This window comes from Opisthocomus hoazin, chromosome 4 (assembly GCF_030867145.1).
Source record: "Opisthocomus hoazin isolate bOpiHoa1 chromosome 4, bOpiHoa1.hap1, whole genome shotgun sequence".
NCBI lineage: Eukaryota > Metazoa > Chordata > Aves > Opisthocomiformes > Opisthocomidae > Opisthocomus > Opisthocomus hoazin.
In genome coordinates this window covers 18,765,445-18,782,887 of record NC_134417.1, presented here as the reverse complement: position 1 = coordinate 18,782,887, position 17,443 = coordinate 18,765,445, and the positions used below count along the sequence as shown (strand labels likewise).

Below are 17,443 nucleotides of genomic sequence, written 5' to 3'. Positions count from 1 at the left end.
CTCCCCTCCCCCTCTCCCTCTCCCTCTCCCTCCCCCCCCCCCCCCGCCCGCCCCCCCGCGGCGCGCGCCCGCCCCGCCCCCGCCCGTTACCTTCAGTCTCCTTCAGCGCGCGCGGCCCGACGCAGCCGCAGCGCAGCGCAGCACGACCATTTCCGGAGCCGCGCCGCGCGCAGGGGCGGGGCCGGGCGCCGCCGCGGGGGAGGGGCGCGCGGGGGGGTGGGGGCGGGGCGCCGACCGCCGCGCCTTGAAGCCGCTCCGGGCACCGCCCCGCGGCACGTGACGCCGGCGCCGCGCCCCCTGCCGCGGCCGTCACGGGGCGGGGCGGAGCCTCCGCTCGTCCCCGGGGGAGGGGTGGGGCCGGGACCGCCCCCTCCCCGCACCACGCCTCCTGGCGGGCCACGCCCACCGCCGCGGCCCTCCCCTGCCTACTTCGTGCGGGAGCACGTGGCGCGCAGGCGCACTCGGCCCCCTCCGGCGCCGGCACGTTCGGGTCCCTGCACCCGCCGGGCTCTGCTCTCACCAGGACTCCCACCCCGCACCCACGGAGGGACACGGCCCCTTGCCCCCGTCCCGCCCCCACCCCAGGGCCCTGCCCCCCCCCCCCCCCCCCCCCCCCCCGGTTCCCACAGCTGGGGCAGCGCAGGGTCCATGGGGCACCCATGGCACACCAGGGCTCTGCCTTCACCCCCCTGCTTCTTGGGGTCTGCGCTGTGCCCAGCCCGCCCCCCAGCACCAGGAGGGTACGGCAGCACCAGAGTCTCTGCCCAGTTTATTTCCTTGACTCTCGGTAACAAAACCAAACAAACCAGGATTCATCCCCCCACCCAAACCCTCTACCCCCCCCCCAACCCCCCCCCCACCCCTGGCTCAAACGTCGTAGTTGGGGTTCTTGCGCAGGATAACAAACCCCTCCAGGATGGGCGTCACGGGCACGTGCTCCTCGGTGGCCAGCTCTGCCCGCTCCCCATGCGCCAGCAGCACCGGCGTCGTGTGAGTCTGGAAGCCAGTGATGGTTTTGGGCTTGCCCGCCTGGCCCACCACGTCCACAGCCTGCGAGAGATGAGCGAGGTAGATTTCGGGGACACGCAGGGATGCCAGAGCACACCAGCCCCAACTTTGGCTGCCCCTTACCTGTCCCACCCGAACTGAGACGGGCAGAGGCCGCAGCTCCTCATCGAAGGTGACCAGCATGCGGGGCTGCATGGCGGCGACGAGCCCGTAGAGAACGTAGTGCGACTTGCCCAGGATAACTGGAGGGGAGGCAGCAGGGAAGGGGCTGAGCGATGCCCGCCCCGTGGGGCAGAGGGCTGCCGGGGTGGGGCCAAGCCCACTGGTACTCACTGTTGCGCACGTCCAGGAAGGACACGAGGACGGTCAGCAGCCCAGCCACGGCCACCTGGCTCATGAGCTGGCGATCGCTGTGGTACGGGCAGAGGGTGAGCGTCCCCTTGCCCAGGTGGGTCAGACCCTGGTGCGGCAGAGAAAGCACGAGAGAGCGTGGTGGAGCGACGCCTGGGACCTCCAGCCCTGCCCGGCAGGAGTGTGACACCCCTGGGACCCCCCTGACCTCCCACACCCAGGGCAGGGACCCCAACCCACCCCTTCCCTGCCATGAGCGGCAAGTGCCGGATCATCACCTGGGCCAACCGCACCATGAAGAGGTTGTTGGGGTCCTTGGCGTGGTACTGGGCGAGCTGCCGCAGCATCGCTGCCAGACGGGCATTGTTGGTACCTGGGGAAGAGGGGGTGCAGGCAGAGTCAGGCACAGCGCTCAGGTTTCCCACCTTCCCCCCGACACGAGCCCCAAACCGGGCCGTCCCCCCCCAGCTTACCACTGCCCACCATGCCCATGGCGAAGATGGAGTTGTAGGAGACCTCGGGGTCAGCGTCGTGGGAGAACTTGCTGAGGGTGTCGAGGATGTTGAGCCGGGGGTTGGAGACCGAGATAAGTGCTAGGGCCAGGGGCACGGCCCGGCGGAGGGTGGGCTCCCCGTACCGCAGCTGCACGGAGGGAGGCTGTTAGACCCAGCTTAAGGGCAGCGAGGTCTACACAGACACGAGGGAAGACCCAGTCTCTATTCCCGGGTCCCTTCCCGGCTCCGTGCTGTCCCCCCGGTGTCACTCACCAGGTGGCCAAAGGTACGCAGGGCCATCTCCGCGCCAATCTCCTCGCCCATGGCAATGAGCGCGATCCCCAACACCGCCACGCCCTGCGGGAACACGGGCACTGAGCGCCAGGCAGGGAGCACCCAGCCCAGAACCCAAGTTCCCACAGCCCCTGCACCCACCCTGAGCCCAGGGGGACAGCGACAGCAGGGGGTACTGCTGGGGACTGTTTTCCTCCAGCTCTGATCCCACACGGGCCTTGGGCAGCCCCCCAAAGCCAGCTCCTGCCCCAGGGACACGGGTCCCAGCCCACACTTCCCCACCTGGTGAGCGCCCATGTCAGCTGAGCTCTCTTTCTTCTCCTTCTCTTTCTTGTCCTTCTTCTCCTTGTCCTCCTCTTTCTCCTTGGAGTCAAAGTGCTCACTGCAGATGTGCAGCAGCTGTTGCACCTTCAGGACATTCCCCGAGCCTGGAGGGCGAGCAGAGGGCCAGGATCAGCAGGCGGAGGGCCAGGCACCCGCTCCTGCCTCTGCCACCTCGATCAGCCCGACTCACCCGCATAGGCGCAGATGTCCACCAGCGTGTTGGCGAAGCTGCGGAACGGCTCCGACACCACCTCCAGCGCTGCCAAGATGGCCTCGATCGCCTCTCCCTTCCCTGATGAGGAAGGCGTGGTGGTTAGAGGACAGCGGAGGGACGCTCACACCCCATCCGCCAACCCAGCCTTGCCCAGCCACTGCCCAGCCTTACCCAAGTGGTTCAAGCCCAGGCCGAGCGGCAGCCACCGGGCGTATGTGTCCTTCAGCTCCGTCTCCGACTTCTCCATGATGGTCTGGAGGATGGTGGAGGTGACATCGCCGTTGCAGGAGCCCACCGATATCATCCCGCAGGCCAGGGCAGTCACACCAGCCACCTGGCGAAGGAGAGAAGGAGACATCTTGTACATGGGGACAGTGCTGAGTGAGCTGGCCCACAGCTCAGGGCTGGCCCTGCAGTCTGATGGCTGCCCAACCTGAAAGGGCGCGAAAATTTGGGCTACTGCGGCACCTGATGGCTTCCCACCCTCCCACATCTGCTGCAATCCCATCATGGGAGCAGCTCAGACAGGGAAAATAGGGTCACACTTCTGGCACAGCACAGCACCAAGCAGGGACGCGCAGCCCTGCTCCCGGAGCCCAAACCGGCTGCAGGACAGCCCCTGTGGTCCCCGGAGCTGCTGGGGACCAGGTGGGTAAGCAGGAACCCCAGGCGAACCCTGCCTCGCTCCCTACCTCCATGCTGGACTTGGAGTCTCCCATCACAGGTAGCAGCAAGGTCAGGACGTCCTCGCGGTTGGAGCCTGCGTACGCCAGCCCCAGCCTGCGGAGAATCCAGCGGAGCATGAGGGGGAAGCACGAGGGGGGAGCCACACCACCCTGCGCAGTCCCAGGTCGGCTGGGGTTAGGCCCTTACCCAAAAATGGCTCCGATCCTCATGGTGTTGCTATTGTGGAGGACGTAGTCAGACAGGAGGGCCAGGGCAGGGTCGCACTCGTTCCTCACCCCCGAGTTGACGATGCCGCAGGCCAGGAGGGCTCCCGACTGCGAGGCAGAGGCGCTGTCAGGCATCAGCCACCAACAGGCAAAGCTCCCTATCACCCAGTGACTAACGTCACCCCACGCATCGCACCCACTCCCCGGGACGGGCAAGGGGGTACCAAGAGAGCAATGCCACTCTGGATCCAGCTGAGCGGTCCAAAGCTCACAGCTCTGTGACAAGGGGACCCCAAAGGTGCCTCAGGCAGTCCCCAAGAGCTCCCTGCCCTGCTGTGAGCCACGCAAAAACCTGGGACACAGGGCATCCGACCCATCTCTGGGCAGGAGCTGAGCCGCACAGCGGACCAAGGCAGGGCCAACCGTTCCCCGAGCCAGCCGCGTGCCCAGCCCACCGCAGAGCTGCCCCACGCAGCCGCGGGGCCCATGCTGGGATCGGTGCCACCGACCTTGATATAATCCTCCGAGGAGTACAGGTACTTGTCGATCTGCGTGAGCCCCCCATCCACGTCCCACAGCAGTATCGTGCCCAGCGAGGCTGCAGCACTCAGCATCCCTGCGGTTCCAGGGGAGAAGAGCCCATGTCAGCCCTGAATTGACGTGCCCTGCCTGGGGCAGGTGGTGGCCAGGGACACGGGGCAGCCGTGCCCTGCAGCCCCCCCTTGCAGCAGGTCCCCAAAAGGGACACGGCAGCAACCCCAAGCCTAGGGGTACCTCCAGCCGGCCCCCTCACCGTGGTCCTTGTTCTTGTACAACCATTTATTGCCGTCGTCCGTCAGCAGCTTGTCCTGTCCAAACGCAGCGTTCACAAAGCCGTTCACGAAGGAGGAGGCCAAATTCATCCGGGCCGAGTCCACTTGGGAACCGCTCCCCCCGAACCCTGGGGAATGACAGCAGGGTGAGCCGAGCAGCGAGAGAAGCCTTGCCTGCCCTCCACCGCAGAGCTGTCCCACGCCACGGCCAGGCGAGGACCTGTCCCACCACCAGCAGCAAGGAGGAGCCCAAATCCACGGCAGGCAGCTGGGTCTGCTCCCTGCCAGGTCAGAGACGGCGGGTGGGCCATCTGCCCACCCCGGGACACACAGCTGACTGCGCCGGCCCAGAGGTGCCTCGCAGCCGCAGGAACTCCCCTCGGGAGGAACGACAGAGGCCACAACACGAGCCCTTACGGTTATTTTCCAGGTGGGTTTTGTAAATATCATCCGGCACTTTGGGCTCCATGATGTCCAGCTGCAGAGACAAGGGAGAAGGGGGTCACCTCCCGGCCAGCACACTCAGGGCAGCCACTCTACAGGGGCAACCTCTCCAGGCAGTGCCCGGCCAAGCTCACAGGGATGATGGATCTCTTCCCAGATCTTGCCACGGAGCCCGGCAGCCAGAGCAGCTGCAGCTGGAGGCAGCCCAGGGCTCCTTCCCCAGCCGGGAGACTCACCTCTCTGGCCAAAGCCAGGAAGTTGCTGTTGAGCTGGACATTGGACATGATCTCGGTCAGGTCCTCGTACTCCTCCACATCCTCGTTCAGCTCCAGGAAGACCCCGTGGCGGCCCAGCATAAAGGCCATCTGCTTCTGGACAACTCTGCGCAGAGGGAAGAGCTCTCACAAGTGCCCAGACCGCTGCCAACGTCAGCACAAACACAGGCTCGCCAAACGCCAAGCCAGCCCGCCCCACTCCAGAGGCATACAACAGCAGCCCAGAGACAACCCACACTTGCCCACCTTGATTTCAGGACCAAGAACCCCAGTCCGAACCCCCAGACAGCTCCGGTGGTGGCAGGATCCCACCCAACTCTGCCGAGGCAGGGAGCCGTGCCCCACCATGACGGGAAAAGGCCCCAGAGGCCAGGGAAGGAGTCTCCGCTTACACATCTTTGCAGGAAGTGAAGATGTCCTCCACCAGCTCCACATCGTTGAGCATCAGAGCCAGGCGCAGGGCTTCAGGGTAGCGGCTGAACTTGCGGAAGATGCCCAGGGCACAGCGCAGGAGAGCCGAGTTCTCGGGCTCTGGGACGTAGCTCACGCAGCTTTGAGGAGGAGACAGGCACGAGGGCGACGACCACGTCAGTCAGCCTCAGCCCACCGGGGACCAGGCCCCTTCCGGTGCCTGAGACTGCCAAGGCCCCTCACCTGGTCAGGTAGAGGCAGACTTTGGAGTAGGCGTTGTCATCGATGTACTTCTCCAGCATGTCCATCTGCTCGATCTCCATGAGCAGGTCGCAGGCCTCATGCTCCGCGTTGTGGGCCATGTTGTAGGGGACGATCTCCTTGACCAGGGTGAGGAGCGTGTCCCTCTGAGCCTTGTCAGCCTCATCGATCTCCTGCCACTCCTTGGCCACCTCCCCTGCCAGGTGCCTGCGGGGACAAAGTGACATCACCGCCACAGAAACCAGCTTCACCCACCCCTAAGGATGGGCAGCCGCTGCCACCAGTTAGCCAGGGCTGCGTACTGTTTGTGGGGGCTCCACATTCCTGCCAGAGCTGATGGAGGACAAGCCCAGGGGAGGACTAGGGTTAAGAGCACAGATTACAGAGGTCACGGCAGCAAGATCTCTGCAGCTAGCAAATCACTCTGGAGAGAGGTTGGGGTGACACATGTGCAGACACGACGGGGTAGCCGAGCACAAGCCCAGCACGTCGGGACACCTCCCAGGCAGGCCAGAGTTGAAGCGCTCCGGGAAATCCCCCTGAGCCCTTGTCCTTCCCCAAACCCAGGTCCCACCCAGGCTCACCTGACGTATTCATGTCCCCAAGACGCCAGCTCCTCCTGGGAGCCCACCAGACGATACTTGAGGCATTCGCGCTCCCCGCTCATGGTCATGGCCAGAACGGAAATTATGTCCGCCGCGAAGCGCTGGGGAAAGAGTGCCGGGGGGCTCAGACACCCGCCGGGCTGGGGCAAGCAGGGGCAGCCAGGGACGCACCACCTTCCCTGCACCCACAAGCCACCACAGCCAGCAAAACCCACCGGAGCAAGCCACGGAGGCTGTGATTAGATGACGGGGTGCGGCGGGCTCTGAGACCACCTGCCCCAGCACCGTCCCCCTAGACACGCAGGATGGAGAAGCCAAGAGCCTCTTACCTTGTTCTCTCCTGGAGCCATGTTCTCGTAGATCTCCTTCAGCTTGCCGTAATGCGGCCGTAGGAACTTGAGGGGCTTGGGAACAGAGGTCATGGAGGTGGTGGAAGAGCGGATCTGTCTCCGCAGCTCCTCCAGGGCCGGGGCGGTAGAGGGACGTGTCTTTCTCCTGCGGAGGGAAGCTGCCTGTCAGGGAGCAGGGGGCTGCGCCACCCCCCCAAGCCCTCCCCAAACACTGAGCAGAGGGAGGCGGCAGCTTCCCCGGGCGCAGGTCAGATGGGGGGACAGACCCCAGCGGACAAGGAGGGGCCCTGCTAAAGGTGAACCCCCCCTCTACCCCCGCCACCTCCACTGCAGAAGGAACAACGGTCAGCGAGGGACAGACAGACCCCAGCCCCGGCCTCCACAGCCCCTTGCCGGGGGGCACGGCTCAGACTCACCCCCAGGCGCTCCACCAGCATCTCCAGCTCGTCCTGCAGCTGCTTGTCCTCCTCAGACTGCCGCCAGGCGCGGGAGGAAGCAGAGTTACGGCACCCGGCACAGCCGCCCCCGGCGCCACGGGGACGGGGGTCTCACCCCGAGCCGCAGTGGGACCAGGGCACAGGGACACCGCCCGCCGAGGGCACCCCCAGAGCTACTGGGGGTCAGTGCCCGCGTTACTGGGGACACCCCCCGCAGAGACCGCCCCCCCTTCCCCTGGGCGCAAAGACCCCCCGCCGAGAGGGGCACGGCAGGGACGGCCCCAGAGCGGGGGACCCCCGGGGACAGCAGCCCCCTCCCCAGACACAGCCCCCCCGCGGGGACCCCCCCACAGCCCCCACCGCCAGGCGCGCACCCCGATGACATCACGGCTGCCCTCACCCCACCCCGGTGACATCAGGACCCCGGAGCCCCCCCACACGCCCTCGGGGCAGGGAGCCTTCAGCTGCGTCACGCGGGCACCCCTCGGACGTCACGGCCCCCTCCGGGAGGGAGCCCCTCGCCTCAGTGACGTCACGGCACCCCGGAGGGAGCCCCTCGCCTCAGTGACGTCACGCGGCCCCGCCAGACGGAGCCCCCTCACGCCGGTGACGTCAGGCGCCCCCGCCGGAGGGAGCCCCGGCGACGCCACCGACGCCCCCGGGAGGGGTGCCGGCCGCCCCGGTGACGCGCGGTGACGTCCCGCCCCGCCGGTGACGCGGGCCCGGCCGGGCCGTGACTCAGCGGCGCGGCGGCGCTCACCAGCTCCTGCTCCTTCTCGGGCCCCGCGGGCGGCTCCCGGCGGTCCCGGCCCCAGGGCGGCGCGGGCTTCTCGTCGCCGCCGGCCCCGGGGCCGCCCTGCACCCGGCTCTGCCCGCCGCCGCCGCCCGCCTCCATGGCCTCTCCGCCGCGCGCCCGACGCTCCGCGCTTGCGCGCCGCACGCACGCGACCGCCGCCAATCGCCGCCCGGCGCCGCCGTGACGGCTCCACCGAGCGACGGGGGGAGGGCGGGGCGACGGGCGGAGACAGGGGCGGGGCGAGGGGCGGGGCCAGAGGTGGGGCCGCCCCGCCCGTCGCCGCGCAGCGCCGAGCACCGGCACCGGGAGCAGGCCGGGGGGGGGGGGGGCGGGGCGGGGGTTCCGCCCCGCCGCGGCCCCCCGTGGGCAGCCCCCGCGCCCCTCCCGCACGCGTGTGCCGCTCTGTGCCCCCGGCCCTGCAGCTTGGACGGGCGGCACCGCCTCCCCCCCGCCCCACCGGGGCATCCCGGGGACATCCCCCCCCCCCCGGGGCAGCACCGGGCGGGTGACCCGCGGTGACACCGCGTCCCGGGCAGGCGGTCGCGGAGGGTCGAGGCCTCCCCCCCCCCGCCCAGCTCCCCGCCGTGCCTGCGGGACCGCCCTGGTGGCACGGGCTTGACGGTGACCGCGGGGCGCCTGCCGGTACCGGCGTGCGGGGTCGGCCCGTGTGCGTGCGGTACCGGGCACCGGGGGCAGGCCGGGCCGCTGCGGCCGCGTCCCGCTGACGGTGCCGGTACCCGGTGCCGCGCAGTGCCCGTGCTCGGTGCGGGCGCCCGGGTGCTGCTCCCGGTGCCGGTGTTCCTCCTCCGCTGGCCCGGGTGCCGGTGCCAGCCGCGGTCACCTTGGCGGCGGTGCCGGGCGGAGCGGTGCGACCGGGCTGGGCACCGGTGCCCCGGCTCCCGCCACCCGCAGTGCCCCGTTTCCAGCCCCCCCCTCGGTGCCCCTGCCGCAGCCCCCCCCCCCGCACCGTTCGTGCGGGCCGCGCCCCGCCGGTAGCAGCCCCCGCTGCCCCATCCCCGCCCGGCTCCGGTCCCGGTGCGGGCCATGGCGGCGGCGGAGGCAGGCGGCGCTGCGGCGGCGGCGGGGGCCCGGCGCGGCCCGGGCGGGGAGCGGAGCTAGGTGGGAGGCGGCCCGGGATGGCCAGGATGAACGTAGCCCTCCAGGAGCTCGGACACGCCGTGAGTGCCCGGGGCGGCGGCGGCGGAACGGGGCGGGGGGTGGGTCACCGGCTCGGGGGGCGGCGGGGGGTACGGGAGGTGCCGGGACAGAGGAGAGCGGGGGGGCTGGCCGGGCTGAAGGAGCTGGGGGGGCTGCGGGAGGGAAGAATGGGGGGGCTGGGGGAGCCCGGGGGGGCAGCGAGAGCCTAGGGCGTGCAGGGGGCTGGGGAACGGCCTGGCTGGAGGGTCCCCGTCCCCCACGGCGGAGGGGGAGAGCTGGAGGAAGGACCCCCCCCCCATCTCTGCCTGGGGTGGGGCAGAGGGAGCTGGGGCGGTTCAGAGACAGCCCCACAGACCCTGCTCCGCCGAGGCGTGAAGCCCACCCGGGGTACAGTGATGCTGCTCGTAGGGTGCCCCCCCCCGAGGCAGCACCCCTGGGGGGAGCGGGGGGGCCTGTCCCCGCGGGTCTCAGCCACACGGAGGGGCCAGGAGGAGCCCCAGGACCAGATCCTGCTCCTGCATTGAGGGTGCCAGGTGCCGGGGAGGGGGTGCTGCCGGCGGGTGTCCAGGAGGACAAGGACAACCCAGGAGGGGAGGGGAGCGTTCCAGGGGAGCAGGGGTGGTGGGGGTGCCCAGCTGGCCCGGCTTCCCCGGGATCTGAGCTGTCCCTCCCAACGCCAGCGGCTCCTGGGAACCCACCCCGGGGAGGGAGGGGGGGCTCCTCCCAACCGTCGATCCCAGCCACACGCCCTCCCGCCGTGGCAGCCCTTGGCGAAGCTCCCCCCGTGTCGGTGGGATGGCGGTGGGCAGAGCTGGGCACGGGGGACTTGCTCTGCTTCACCCCGTGCCCGTCATCCTCCTCATACCAGCTCCTTTCTGGCCCCCACCACCAGCCCTGCAGGTGTTGGTTCATCCTCCTTAGTCTGCAGCACAGGTGGGAGGGTGAGCCCCAACACACCCGGGCATTAACTCTGAAGCCTAAGGATGGCTCACGACCAGCAGCACTGCCGATTCTCTTCCAACAAAGCCTCCAGCTTTTTCTTCCAGCTTATTCCCCCCTCCCAAAGCTGCTGGCTCAGCTCCACCACCTCCCTCTTGGCTGGGTCCTCGGCAGCCCTCATGGCTGGGTCAGTGCAAGCAGCCCCTGCCAGGCTGCAAGGGGGTCGTGCCCCGCCGGCTGCCATCCCCCGTAGCACCCCCATTCTGCCCGCGCGGGCTCAGCCCTGCACCCCGGGCACCCCCGGGGCCAGGATGGGGCGGGAGGCACTTCCAGATGTTTCGGACCGGTGCACATCTGCATGGAAAGTTCCAGGCGGGGGAGGAGGGGCGAGGCAGCAGCACCAGGCAATGGTTGCCTGGCAACGGGGACCGTGTCTCCGTGGCGATGTGGCACCTGTCGGCAGGGCTGATGCCACGGCTGCCATGGCGACACGGAGGGATGCTCCAGTGCGAGCCCCCGAGCCCCCCACCAGTGGCTCTCCCCGGGGCCACCCGGGGCTGGGGACAGCCTTTGGGGGAGGCCCAGGCACACCGAGGGGGGTCAGGGGCTGCCCCGGCCCCCCCCGTGCACCCGCTGAGCCGGCACCGGCCCTTGCTGTAAGAGCCGGAGGGCATGGCAGGGTCGGGGGCAGCTGCCCTCACGCCCCTGCCCCAGCCCGCTCCCTCCCTTGGCAGATGCCCGACTACAAGCGTGCCACACTGCAGGACGACGAGGGGCCAGAGCCGGCCGGGGACGGCAGCGCTTCTCCCGACAGCGTGGAGGTGAGGTCTGCCCCAGCCCCTCCATCCTCCCCGGCCCCCTCCTCGCCCTCAGCCGGAGCCTGCCCGCAGCCGGGTGGGCAGCGGGAGCAGGGCTGGGAGCCAAGCCAGCCCTGGCTGTCCCCGGGGATGTGCTGGGAGGCAGCCAAAATGCGGCAGAGACTGTGCCCGGGCCATCGTCCTTCCTTGTGGCTGGGGGGGCCGCCAGCACCCGCTGCCAGCTCGCCAGGGCCAGTGCCTTGGGCACCTGCAGAGGGATGCCCCGGTCCCCGCCTTGTCACGCAGCCGATCCAGGCACCGGGGAGCAGCAGGGGAGGGAATGGGGAGCAGCGAGGTCTGGTCGCCCCGTGGTGCGACGGCAGGTCCTGCTCCTGCCCAGGTGGGGTTTCGGAAGGGGCCGGGGCCGCTGCTGAGCCGCCTGGCCTCACGGAGCCAGCTGGAGCTGGTGCTCTGCGCCGTCGCCGTCTCCCTCGCCCTGCTGCTCGGCGTCGCCGTCGTCGCCCTGGCCATCCAGTACCGCAGAGGTAGGGAGGGTCCCCACGTCCCCGCCGAGGCGGCGGCGGTGGCCCCCCACCCGGGGGGCACCCGGCAGGATGGGGAGGGACGGGTCAGCCCGGGGGTCCTGCGCCAGGTGCGCTGCCCACCCCGGGGTGCCGGCAGGGCTCGGCCCCGCTCCGTGCCTCGGTTTCCCCCGGCACACGCGCACAGCCCCGGGCATGCCTTCCCTGCCAGATCCCTCTCACAGCACGTGCCTGACGGACGCCTGCATCCGGGTGGCCAGCAAGATCCTGGAGGCCCTGGATGCGGAGACGGACCCGTGCCAGGACTTCTACCAGTACTCGTGTGGGGGCTGGATCAAGAGGAACCCACTGCCCAACGGGCGCTCCAAGTGGAGCACCTTCAACAGCATCTGGGACCAGAACCAGGCCATCATGAAGCATCTCCTAGGTGGGTTCTGGGGGTGCGGATCACGGCCACCAGCGGGCACAGGCGGGCAGAGCCCTGGTGTCCCCAGGGCTGACCCGCAGCCTCCCGCAGAGAACGCCAGCTTCAACTCCAGCAGCGAGGCGGAGCGGAAGACGCAGCGGTACTACCTGTCCTGCCTCAAGGAGCAGAGGATAGAGGAGCTGGGCTCCCAGCCCCTCGTGGAGCTCATCGACAAGGTGGGCGGCCGTCCACACGTGAGCTGAGCTGCTGGGGCTCAGCCCAGTCCACCTCCCACTCGGCTCTTCACGTAACTGGGGAGGGGGCACCCTTGGGGGTGGACCCCATCCCTCCTTGAGGCACCGGGTCCATCTGCTGGCAGATCGGGGGCTGGAACGTCACCGGCTCCTGGAACCAGACCAGCTTCATGGAGGTACTCAAGATGGTGTCAGGCACGTACCGGGCGACCCCCTTCTTCACGGTGTACGTGGGTGCGGACTCCAAGAGCTCCAACAGCAACGTCATCCAGGTTGGCACCTTGGCACCGAGGGATGGTGGGCACCGGGGGGGCACCGGCAGGCACCGGGCTGCCCACGCTGCCCCTCTCTCCTCCCAGGTGGACCAGTCGGGGCTTTTCCTCCCATCCCGGGATTACTACCTGAACAAGACCGCCAACGACAGGGTGAGGCCAGGCGCCGGGCACCCTGCGGGCAGCAGCTGGGGGAAACCCACGGCAATGGGGCGCGAGCAGGGCCGGGGCGCAGCTGGCACCCGCGCCCTGCCCGGGCTGGGGTGGGCAGCGGCTCTGAGACCCCCAGGGAGGTGGGATGAGCTGCAGCCGGGGCTGAGCCAGGGCTCGGGGTCCCATCAGGTCCTGGCAGCGTACCTGGACTACATGGTGGAGCTGGGCACGCTGCTGGGGGGTGCCCCGGACCCCACCCGCCTCCAGATGCAGCAGGTTCTGGACTTCGAAACCCAACTGGCCAACCTCACCGTGCCCCAGGCTGAGCGGCGGGACGACGAGAAGATCTACCACAAGATGAGCATCTCCGAGCTGCAGGTGGGCACGGCATGGCACAGCCTGGGGAAACCCTCTGGGGATGCGAAGAGGGGGTTGGCCAGTGGGCGCTGAGGGGTCCATGCCCGCTGCTGCTCCCCCACCCCCAGGACACCCCAGGCAGCCCTGTCCGTCCTGGGACACGCACTGAGTGCTGGAGTGAGGTGCTCATCCCCCCAGTCGTTACGATTTGGGGAGAGCTGCCACCCCACATGGTGGAGGGCCCTCCTTGTCCTGCAGCAGGGAGCCACAGGAAGGGTTTGGGGCAGAGAAGCGATCTGGGTTGGTGAGGGACCTCAGGACGTTCCCAGGGAGCACAACCCCTGCCCTGGGGGATCCCCCTATGCTGGGCAGGATGGGGCAGAGCCGTGCCAAGCACCCGGGTGCTGCATCCCTATGTCCCCCCCAGGCCCTGGCCCCCGCCGTCGACTGGCTGGATTACCTGTCCTATGCCCTGGCCCCGCTGGAACTGGCCGAGACAGAGCCTGTGGTGGTGTACGGGGACACCTACCTCCAGCAGGTCTCTGACCTCATCAACAGCACGGACAGAAGGTGAGGTGCCCGCAAGCCCCCAGCCATGCCCCATTTGGGGCTGCCCCTGCAGCAGGGGCACGTTTTGGGCTCGCCGGTGGCTGGGGCATCCCCCATGGCACTTACCCGTGGCAAGCTGTGGCACCTCTCTGCCTCCGCAGCATCCTGAACAACTACCTGATCTGGAACCTGGTGCAGAAGACGGCCTCCAGCCTGGACCAGCGCTTTGAGACAGCCCAGGAGAGGCTGCTGGAGACTCTCTACGGCACCAGGAAGGTAATGGGGGGTCCCAGGACCAGCTCCCTCTGCCCCCTCTGCCTGGAAACAGCCAGGACCTCCTCTGCCCTTGGGATGCCCTTGGGATGCTGCAGAGGGAGCCCAGGGATTAGCTTTTGGGATGGGGACTTAGCTGCTGAGCATCTCCCCACTGGGGAGGGGGCAGAGCCGAGCTAGGGGCAGGGAGGGGAGCAGGGGAGGGGGCTGGGGGTCTCACGGACCCCCGTCTCGCTCCCACAGTCCTGCACACCCCGCTGGCAAACCTGCATCTCCAACACAGACGACACGCTGGGCTTCGCCCTGGGCTCCCTCTTCGTCAAAGCCACCTTCGACCGGGACAGCAAGGCCATTGTGAGGACACTTCTGCCCCCTTCCCCTCCCTGTCACCGCCTGCAGGAACCCCCCCCCCTTCCCCCCCCAAACCCTAGGGCTGGAAGGCGGGCAGCAGGGAAACAGGACCCTCAGCCCTGGGGAGGTCGCATCCTGCCCACTCTGTCCCTGCCCGAGGGGCGGCGGGGGCAGAGGGGCTTCATTCCCCCCCTCCCCAGGCTGAGGAGATGATCAGCGAGATTCGAGCGGCCTTCGAGGTGTCCCTGGACCAGCTGGACTGGATGGACGAGAAGACCAGGCAGGCTGCAAAGGAGAAGGTGACCCTGGGGAGGGCAGCGGGTGGGACACCACCCCCATCCCAGTAAGACCCCCCCATCCCAGTAAGCCCCCCCAGCCCATCTCACCACTGGGGCCTCTCCCCATGCAGGCGGACGCCATCTACGACATGATCGGCTTCCCTGACTTCATCCTGGACAACAAGGAGCTGGACGATGTCTATGATGGGGTAGGAGGGCACCGGCTCGTGGCAAGGGGGTCTGGTCCCTGCTCACACCAAGCCCTGGGGGGCCCCACGGTGGGGCGATGTCCCTTTTTGGGGGACCTGTTTGGGATGGGGCATTACACAGAGACACCCCGGTACCGAGAGCATCCTGGACAGGGGGGAGGGAACCACCCCATGGACCGCTCCTCATCCCTCCTCTTCCTCACCAGTACGAGGTCTTGGAGGACTCCTTCTTCCAGAACATGCTCAACTTCTACAACTTCTCTGCCAAAGTGATGGCCGACCAGCTCCGGAAACCCCCCAACCGTGACCAGTAAGGGGGAGGGCCCGGGAGGCGCGGAGGATGTGGCACCGTGTCACAGCACTGTCCCCAGCATGGCCTGGGTGGCACTGGTTCACTGGGGGGGCAGGTCCACCCATGGGTCACACGGCACTGGGGGTCGCCTGTGGTGGCTCTGTCTTGTCCCCGGGACAGGGTCCCTTGGTCACGGGGCAGCGGTGCCAGCCCAGGGCAGGGCAGGACAGGGGACCTGCGGTGGGACGTGACACAGGGGGGTGCTGGGGCCGGGGGAGAGGGGACACATCCCTGCCCGTCCCCTGTCGCTGCCCCAGGTGGAGCATGACCCCGCAGACCGTCAACGCCTACTACCTGCCCACCAAGAACGGGATCGTCTTCCCCGCCGGCATCCTGCAGGCCCCCTTCTACGCCCGCAACCACCCCAAGTGAGCCTGGCGCGGGATGGGGGGCATCTCCTGGGGGTGGGGGGCACGGGCTGCTTCAGGGCCGGCACCCCACAGACCCCCTCCCCACAGTCACAAAACAAAGCCCTGAGGGGCTTGAGGGTCCCTCGAGGCTTTACATCCCGCAGCTGAGACAGCCTGCAAAGTCCCCGTGGGGCCACCAGTGTCCCCAGCAGGACTCATTCCCAGCTGGGTGCTAACCGGAGCAGAGCCTTGCCGGGTGCCCAGGCTGCGGAGGGAGTGCCCCGGCGGGGGGCACGCCGTGATGGCACCACCCCACCTCCCCGCGCTTACCTGGCTCTCTCCCGCGGCCCCACAGAGCCCTCAATTTCGGCGGCATCGGCGTGGTGATGGGGCACGAGCTGACCCATGCGTTCGACGACCAAGGTGAGAGCCCGCGGGCTGACCCCCATCTCCTTCCCGCCCAGCCCCCCGCCCTCGGCGCGGGGAGGGGGTGCCGCGGGGGTCCCGCTTTGCCATCCATTGCATCATGCGTGCTCGTGCCCGCCCGGCCGCCCCCCCTTCTATCGTCCTGTCTCCCCAGGTGGCACCCGCCGATACCTCCCCCCGGCTTCTCTGTGCAGCTTTCGCTCCATCCGCTTGGTGAGGACACGGTGTCTGCAGCCCCGGCCCCCTCCTCATCCTCCTCCCCGCGGGGCGCGGGACGGGTCCCTCTCGCATCTGCTCTGCTTTGCGCCTTCACCGCAGCCCCGGAGCTGAGATGGGGGTCAATGGGGGAATTTGGGGTGACAAATTTGGCTTGGGACAGTGGGGATGCCCCAGGGGATGGCTGGGGACCCAAGTGCAGGGCTAAGCCCCAGCCGGAGCCTGCCCAGAGCAGGGCTGGGGGACACCATCTCCCCCGGGCAGGGACCCAAGGCGCCGTGTCCCCACCGCACCCCACCCTGCTTCAGGAACCCCCGCAGCGGGGGCTCCACAGGGGGCTGACGTCCCCTGGTCCCACCACGGCTCGGTCCTGCAGGGCGGGAGTACGACAAGGAGGGCAACCTGCGGCCATGGTGGCAGAACTCCTCCCTAGAGGCCTTCAAGAACCGGACAGCGTGCATGACGGAGCAGTACGGCCGCTACACCGTCCACCGTGAGAAGGTCAACGGTCGGCAGACGCTGGGCGAGAACATCGCCGACAACGGCGGGCTCAAGGCAGCCTACAACGTGAGTGCTGCCGTCCCGAGGGGACGTGGACCCCCGTGCCTGCCTGTCCCTCCGCGGGGCTTCAGGGAGCCTCTCCCGCAGGCGTACAAGTCCTGGCTGCAGAAGAACGGGGAGGAGAAGCGCCTGCCAGCCCTGGGGCTCACCAACCACCAGCTCTTCTTCGTGGGCTTCGCACAGGTAGGGCGCGGCGGGGTGGTGGGTTCCCCATCCTTCCCGGCCCCTCGGAGCCACTCCGCAGCCCTCCCATCCCACCCTGGGGGGGGTTCTGTCCCCCCGTCCCTGAGGCTGCTCCCGCTCCGGCAGGTGTGGTGCTCGGTCCGGACCCCCGAGAGCTCCCACGAAGGGCTGGTGACCGACCCCCACAGCCCTGACAAGTACCGCGTCATCGGCACCCTCAGCAACTCCCGGGACTTTGTCGAACATTTCGGCTGCCCGCTGGGCTCCCCCATGAACCCCGGCAAGCACTGTGAGGTGTGGTAGGGACGGGGAGGGTGCTCTGCTGTGCCCCCCCCTCCAGCCCTCGCCGGCTGCCGGAGCTGGCCCACGGGCAGAGAGCGGGGTCACCCCCCGGGTCACCCCACCCCGTGCACCCACCGCACGCTGCCTCTCCCCACCTCTGCCCCCCTCCCCAGAACAGACGGCCCCGCACCGGGCACCCACCGCAGCCCCCGTCCGCAGCCCGGGGCTGGGCACGGCCGGCAGAGAAGCCGTAGCACCCCCAAAACGCAGCTCTGCCCCCAAAACCCCGACACCCCGGAAGACGGGCACGACTCACCCCCCCCTCAGCGCCGCGTCCCCCCCGGGGCGGGCACGGCAGAGGGTTCCCAGGGAGAGCCCCAGAGCCGAGCCCCCCGCTCCTGCCCCCCGACCTGCTGGAGACAGGGGACCTGCTTGTGCCTGGCTCCCCCCCGTCCGGCTTGGCGCCCCCATCCCCCTCCGCTGGGACCAGCCGGGCGGCAGCGGGGGCTCCGGTGCCTCCGGCTGCGGGCGGCTGTCGCTGGGTTTATGGAACGATTAAAAGCAGT

General features: G+C 69.1%; 3 protein-coding genes across 6 annotated transcripts in view; 1 reads left to right on the top strand and 2 right to left on the bottom strand.

Annotated features, from left to right (window-relative positions):
- Window positions 1-185, bottom strand: part of EIF4G1 (eukaryotic translation initiation factor 4 gamma 1) — an 18,578-nt gene extending 18,393 nt beyond the window's left edge. Inside the window, 1 exon segment of the mRNA XM_075418222.1 lies at window positions 91-185. The gene's annotated coding sequence lies outside the window, so the exon portion shown is untranslated.
- The window catches only part of ECE2 (endothelin converting enzyme 2), a 22,052-nt gene extending 4,609 nt beyond the window's left edge, over window positions 1-17,443 (top strand). Inside the window, exons 1-19 of one of the 4 annotated variants that reach the window (XM_075418219.1) lie at window positions 9,025-9,147; window positions 10,801-10,887; window positions 11,264-11,408; window positions 11,617-11,832; window positions 11,923-12,047; window positions 12,191-12,337; window positions 12,425-12,490; window positions 12,680-12,868; window positions 13,275-13,417; window positions 13,558-13,672; window positions 13,913-14,023; window positions 14,221-14,319; window positions 14,430-14,507; window positions 14,714-14,817; window positions 15,117-15,227; window positions 15,565-15,632; window positions 16,228-16,418; window positions 16,500-16,595; window positions 16,722-17,443. In XM_075418219.1, coding sequence (XP_075274334.1) covers window positions 9,106-9,147; window positions 10,801-10,887; window positions 11,264-11,408; window positions 11,617-11,832; window positions 11,923-12,047; window positions 12,191-12,337; window positions 12,425-12,490; window positions 12,680-12,868; window positions 13,275-13,417; window positions 13,558-13,672; window positions 13,913-14,023; window positions 14,221-14,319; window positions 14,430-14,507; window positions 14,714-14,817; window positions 15,117-15,227; window positions 15,565-15,632; window positions 16,228-16,418; window positions 16,500-16,595; window positions 16,722-16,898 — 2,310 coding nt within the window. In that variant the 5' untranslated portion in view covers window positions 9,025-9,105 and the 3' untranslated portion in view covers window positions 16,899-17,443. Of the gene's footprint in view, window positions 1-9,024; window positions 9,148-10,507; window positions 10,723-10,800; window positions 10,888-11,263; window positions 11,409-11,616; window positions 11,833-11,922; window positions 12,048-12,190; window positions 12,338-12,424; window positions 12,491-12,679; window positions 12,869-13,274; window positions 13,418-13,557; window positions 13,673-13,912; window positions 14,024-14,220; window positions 14,320-14,429; window positions 14,508-14,713; window positions 14,818-15,116; window positions 15,228-15,564; window positions 15,633-15,789; window positions 15,849-16,227; window positions 16,419-16,499; window positions 16,596-16,721 lie in introns of those variants that run through there. The other 3 variants (XM_075418218.1, XM_075418220.1, XM_075418221.1) reach the window with 3 other exon arrangements.
- PSMD2 (proteasome 26S subunit ubiquitin receptor, non-ATPase 2) lies at window positions 856-7,203 on the bottom strand. Its single transcript, XM_075418217.1, has 20 exons — window positions 7,153-7,203; window positions 6,716-6,881; window positions 6,366-6,487; window positions 5,764-5,988; window positions 5,502-5,660; window positions 5,071-5,215; window positions 4,808-4,868; window positions 4,372-4,518; window positions 4,088-4,194; window positions 3,559-3,686; window positions 3,378-3,465; window positions 2,857-3,019; window positions 2,662-2,763; window positions 2,430-2,575; window positions 2,127-2,210; window positions 1,833-2,001; window positions 1,638-1,732; window positions 1,342-1,468; window positions 1,132-1,250; window positions 856-1,050 (listed from the first exon to the last, which is right to left on the bottom strand). Exons 2-20 carry the CDS (start codon window positions 6,806-6,808, stop codon window positions 868-870), a joined length of 2,463 nt encoding a protein of 820 aa, XP_075274332.1. The 5' UTR covers window positions 6,809-6,881; window positions 7,153-7,203; the 3' UTR covers window positions 856-867.